The sequence below is a fragment of the Equus caballus genome, chromosome 5 (assembly GCF_041296265.1).
Source record: "Equus caballus isolate H_3958 breed thoroughbred chromosome 5, TB-T2T, whole genome shotgun sequence".
Taxonomy (NCBI): domain Eukaryota; kingdom Metazoa; phylum Chordata; class Mammalia; order Perissodactyla; family Equidae; genus Equus; species Equus caballus.
The window spans coordinates 59,345,764-59,351,763 of record NC_091688.1 but is presented as its reverse complement, the minus strand read 5'-3'; the positions used below and the strand labels follow the sequence as shown (position 1 = coordinate 59,351,763).

General features: G+C 35.6%; 1 protein-coding gene across 1 annotated transcript in view; it reads right to left on the bottom strand.

Moving 5' to 3' along the window:
- Positions 1 to 254: 254 nt before the first annotated feature.
- Positions 255 to 6,000, bottom strand: part of SIKE1 (suppressor of IKBKE 1) — a 60,352-nt gene continuing 54,606 nt past the window's right edge. Inside the window, exons 5-7 of the mRNA XM_001500218.5 lie at positions 5,521 to 5,663; positions 3,931 to 4,044; positions 255 to 2,372 (exon numbers count right to left, since the gene is read on the bottom strand). Of these exons, the coding sequence (XP_001500268.1) occupies positions 2,271 to 2,372; positions 3,931 to 4,044; positions 5,521 to 5,663 (359 nt within the window). The 3' untranslated portion in view covers positions 255 to 2,270. The remainder of the gene's footprint in view (positions 2,373 to 3,930; positions 4,045 to 5,520; positions 5,664 to 6,000) is intronic.

Genomic DNA, 6,000 nt, shown 5'->3' with positions numbered 1-6,000 from the left:
CGCTGCCTCAGCGTGGCTTGATAAGCAGTGCCACGTCCGCAACGATACACTGGGCCACCTGCAGCGGACTGCGTGAACTTAACCACTCAGCCACGGGGCCAGCCCCCTACAAAATATTTTTATAATTTTTTATTAAAAAAAAGTACTGCTGTGCTAACTACAAAATATTTATGAAAACCCGTCTACTTGATAGGTTGCTACATATAGGGAAAATAAACCTTTGCACTAGTAATTAGACTCATTACTAAGTAAAATTAGCTGATATTCACAAAATGAGGTTTTTATTAGAAAAGCTTGTACTAAGATTTTGCAAAGCAGTTAAGTTCCTCCATCCACTGCAAAAAAAACTTTAATATCCACTCAAAGTGAAGAACATTCCTTCCTCAATTTTCTAACTACACATTATCTTCATAGCATTAACACCTGCCAGAATTTACATTACATAGGGCACTGAGAGCTCTTTAGACTCATACTTCAAGGTTTTGATTTGCTACGGGGAAAAGTTAACATACAGATTTATCCTGATATCTGAGATATAAAGAACTTTATAAGCAACTCTAAAGGAATATCAGGCAGATATAGGGACACCACATTATACTTCAAGGCCATTTGATTACTTTATCATTTTCATGAAAACTGCCCATGGCAGTTGACAAAATGTAGAGGTTCTCACTTCCTGAATAGAATTGTGGGACATACCAGTGGCACTCAGGGCATATACTTCAAGGCAAATAGTTGGGATTAAAGGTTTACTTTTGGGAAATGACATGAAAACAGCCATATTTGGGGTGGAAGTATTTTTCAAATTTTATGCAGGACTTTGAATATAAATTTGACAAACTCTAAAATAACATATACCTGTTCATTAAAGCCGACCACTGTAGGCAAAGTCCATTAGTATTACTGGCATCAGATGCTTTTAGGGTATCGTGGAGACGTTTTGTTGTTTTAACTGGAGTTAATTCTTTATGGCAGTAAAAAAAGAAATTTTACATCACATAAAGCATTAACAAAAAACTTTTTAATACTGTCTCTCTCCCATGTAGTATGGTGCTTAGTGTTACTGGAAAATATTGACAGATTTAGCATTCATTCTTTTAATTATTTTTGGGCAAATCTATACTATAATGATAGTATAACATGAAGAAATTTGTAAATTTGAAATGTGAGTAAACTGAGATGGGGGAATGAGTTAATAGGTGAGCCTAGTTGATCACTCAGCATTTGAACCTTAACATTGTTTTGTTTTCTGCACAGTACTATGAATATAGTAACTCTCACTAGGTGATAAACTTTGCTTCCTTGTGAAAAATGGATCTAAAAACAAAGTACTAGTACTAGTAATGAAAGACATCCAAGTAAGGGATAAGTTCTTAACTATAAAACAGGAGTTATATATAAATTAAATAGAAGAATGTAATACCTAAGAACTATGATGTGAATAAACCTATTATATGCTCTTCACACTGGGTAAACTACTCAAGTTGAAGATTTTCTAGTAGGACAAAACTGAAAAATTGACTATGAATATCTAATAAAACAAATACAAGCTACTTTTAGCATCTGAACTAAGAGCACACGTGTATGCGCACATACACAGGACAAATTTCTCAGCATTCTTTGAACAGAACGATGACTACTTCCATTAGAAAAAAACAGTTGACTTATTTTCAAGTGTGTTTCCTGGGGACTAGCAGTAGGTTCTCTCAAATTAAGAGTAAAGACACCATGCCATGAAGTGCCAACTCTTAGCACCAGAGAGACTTCAAACTTCATAGAAAGTGAATGACATTACAAATCAGAGAATCTGCCCATCTAGTTGTACGGTATTACTTTTCTCAAATGGAAAAAAATACAGGTTTATGCCAAATAGATTTAAAAAGCTAATCTCTTTTTAAAACTTTTTACAATTGCAATTTATAATCCTAAATAAAATAAAATTGCTGGCTTATAATAAAATGCTCTAAGTTTCAGAGATGTGAAAACAAAAATGAACTCAAAACACAGTTTATACAAATTGAGGTCCCAGAAATGAAAATTAAAAGTCTCTTAGAAAAGGAATGGTGAAACTCAGTATGTATTTTCACTAACACACCCAACAACTGTTTTGTGGACAGCCACTTTTAACTGTGACTTCTACACTGCCATCTAATACCTTTAATCAACACTAAATCAAATCTGAGCAAGACACTCAATGGACAATACTCAAATAGAAAGATAATAACTTCCTTCCTTGATAAACAATCTCCAGCTGACAGTCAGAAGTTGAGTTATTTGATGCCTTGGGAAGCAGTGTGCACTGGGTTTTCCTTCTTGACCTGAAGAGACTCACTGCTGATGGACAATAATTCTCGAAGTTCCTTATTTTCAAGCTGAAAAAAAAGGTATATGTTTATTTCAGGCATTTTGACTGTCAAATTGCATCAGAACACTTTTTTTGGGCTAGGAATAGAAAGGATACTATTTTAATTTTAAATTTTAAGGAAACAAAAGAACTGAGAATTTCCTAAAATATGACTTACTTATTCATTTAACATTTACCGAGGAATTTCTATATGCCAAGTGTTAGGACAAGAAAGAAAAAAACAAGATCCCTTTCCACTTGAGGAATTCACTACTTGTCATACTCGTCATGATTCCCACAAGTTTTACTATTGTTTCTTCTATTTTTCAAATTCCTAATAATATTTTTACTCTGCTCAGTTGTAGCGAGGTACTATGTGAGTGTCTTACATATATTATCTCACAACAATCTGTAGGGTAGGTACCACTGCCTACATCCGCATTCTCTTCAGGAAGAGGGCACTATGGCTCACAAATGTCCAAAAACTTCTCCAGATAACTTGGATGTGGTATTGCTGGAGTCTCAATCTGATGCCCATGTTTTTTTCCACTTAAAGTATTGAGTAAAATTTGTCCCTCATTTCCTTAGGGCTGTTTCCATCACTGGGGTCAATCAGAGTAGTGTAGACAAGGTCATTCTATCATTTTAGCTAATTCCTAATTCCTACTTGGAACCTTATTACTCCCTTTGAATTCCAGATAGGGCAGCTTGCACTCTTTATCCCTAGTCTCTCTGCAGGAACTTCTGGTAAACCACAACATTTTCAGGCTTCACCGAGAGTCAGAGCCCACGGTCATTAAATCTTCTACCATACAAAGTGCTTCCCTCAGTACTTTTGTATCTCTCTCCTAGCATTTATATACCATTATATACCATTTCATATCATAACATAGATCATATCATGTAAGTACCAGTCTCATTCCTTTCACTAGACTCTGAGCAGGGATCCTTTTTCTCTCTGGTACTTCTCAAATGGCCCACAACAGCATCTTGTAATAAGCAGCATTCAAACCATCTATTGTAATGTTTTTCGTTAACACTTTTATGGGCACACTAACACCCCAGGCTTTTCTTTGTAAACGATTCCTATTTTAATCAAAATATTACATGAAAATAGCTTTAAAAAAATCAAGACTATAAGGCTTATAAAATAAACATCAGTCCCTTGGCTTTGTTCCCCAAAGGCAACCACTTTTAATGCTTTTTATCTATTTCTTTTGGTATTTACTTCCATAATTCTAAATAATAAGCCTGTACTGCTATTTTCTGCTCATCGATCTTTGACACTTCCTATTTGACTTTCTTTTATGGCAGATGACAGATTTTAGTTCACATGTAATCTGTCCCTTCCACTCTCTTTAACTCTCAATATGTTAATATCTTAATTTTTAGCCAATACATAGTTGGCATTTTCATTATTTGCTGCTGATTACATTTCCTTTCTTGAAAAAAGTATGGAGGAAGAGCTAATCATGAGCACACAGAAAACATCAATACATTGCAGTGATGGGATAGTGATGGCATACCTTCCAGACTCAAGGAACACTCCCTGAAATTTTGTCAACCTAAAATAGCAACAATCTTACCTCTAATTGGGCTAGTTTTTCCTGAATCTTACAAAATTGGTCATCATCCACCTGAACTGCTTTTCTCATCACTTCTCCCATTTCACAGATTCTGTCAATCTGACTCTCAATTTCCTGTGAAGATATTAAGAAAAAAAAAGGGGGAAAAGTCATCTTTTCTATAGATATGAAGTTCATGAGAACATGTGCATTATGATGTTAAAAAGTTCATTTAATCTGTGCTACACAGGTTATACAGGACTTTCACTATAATCTGAGTCCTCAGAGGTAAAGCCATCATAAAGTTATCTTTTTTTTTTAAAGATTGGCACCTGAGCTAACAACTGTTGCCAATCTTTTTTTTCCCTTCTGCTTTTTCTCCCCAAATCCCCCCAGTTCATAGTTGTATATTTTAGTTGTGGGTCCTTCTAGCTGTGGCATGTGGGATGCAGCCTCAGTGTGGCCTGACAAGTGGTGCCTGATGAGTGGTGCCATGTCCGTGCCCAGGATCCGAACCAGCAAAACCCTGGGCCACCGAAGCAGAGTGTGTACTTAACCACTTGGCCACAGGGCCAGCCCTAAAGTTATCTCTTATTCACAAATAATTGTGTTCTCAAACGATCAATTCTAGTCTAACCAACCACTGCATGTTGGACAATATCTCTAAGTGGCTGTTTAACTTAAATTTGAATACTTTTATTGGCAGGAAGCTTACCACATCCTAAGATACTTTATTCTATCTTTGGACATATCTCTCAGCAAGTTTTTCATATGAGCTAAACTCTGACTCCTTCAGGGTTCAAGTTTTCTCTTCCAGACTAAAGAAAATAAACTTTATTTTTCCCTTCCAAATGAAAGCCATTCACATATTTAAAATATCCCTCTTCTCTAAGACTTTTAAGTCAGTAAAATGCTTTCAGTGGAATCTAAGATGAAACTTATCTTTCATAAATTCCACCACAGCAAATCGTGATGCACCAGTCTATTAATCCAGGAATAAATTATAGAGTATATGTGAATGTACAATGACATCTGCAAAGAACTCTGCAAACATAAGAACAATTACTGGGTCTCCCAATTAAATCATAAGCAACCCAAGTGTAGAAACTATGCCATGTATTTTTTTTCAAACCATACTTCTCTCTCCTACAACACAGTGTGATGCTATGTAGTTCAGTTTAATAACGGTTTACTGATTGCCTGCTATGTGCCAGGTACTATGTTAGGGATAAAAGATGAATTCATGCTCCTTACAACATGCTTACAGTTTAGTGAAATGTACAATATTAACCAATCAAGTATTTACTGAGCACCTTCAGCACTAACGGGCATTATGTTTGGTGGAAGAACTAAGCATTCATTAACATCTTGAAAAAAGATCTTGGTGAGGGAGGGAGGAACCTTAGTCCCACTCAAATAAAAGGACCTGAACAACCCTTTACCCACTTCTTTCTATTCATATCGTTACAAAGTTATACCAAAATCAATAGTGAATGTGATAAACATGAAAGGAAAACAAGCTTACTTTTCTTCAAAAACAAGCACACAATCTAAAACAATTTCAAGATTTCAATTCAGTTCACTTAGAATTTATTTATCAAGGTTTCTTACTGCAGAGTGAGACTGGTGAGCTTTCAGGACTGGTTCAGCATCCACTGCTTTTTTAGCAACCATTAATTGTAACATCTGTTTCCGGTACTTGCTCATGATGAGTTCCAAAGCATCTTGATGTTCCTCCAAGGAAACCCATAGCTCTATCAAAAAATAAAATAACTTGGCAGTCATGTCTGAGAGACAGCTCCCAAAGCTAAACTTTTAACAGTTGGAATTTTATGACACTCCATGAGATATTGTGAATTCAAAGTTGTAAATCAGTGTTTAAGTACACGAAACACAACAGATAGGATCTATGTGAAAAATAGCTTTCTGGCCAGAAGCAGCCTAGTCTGGTAGAAACAAAATAAGATGTGAAATCAGAAGACCTGGGTTTGAGTTCAGTTCTGTGAGTTACTAGCTTAATACTCAAGCAAATCATTTAAGCTCTCTGAGCCTATTTCTTATCTGTACTGTAATGATAAATACCCAGCTTTC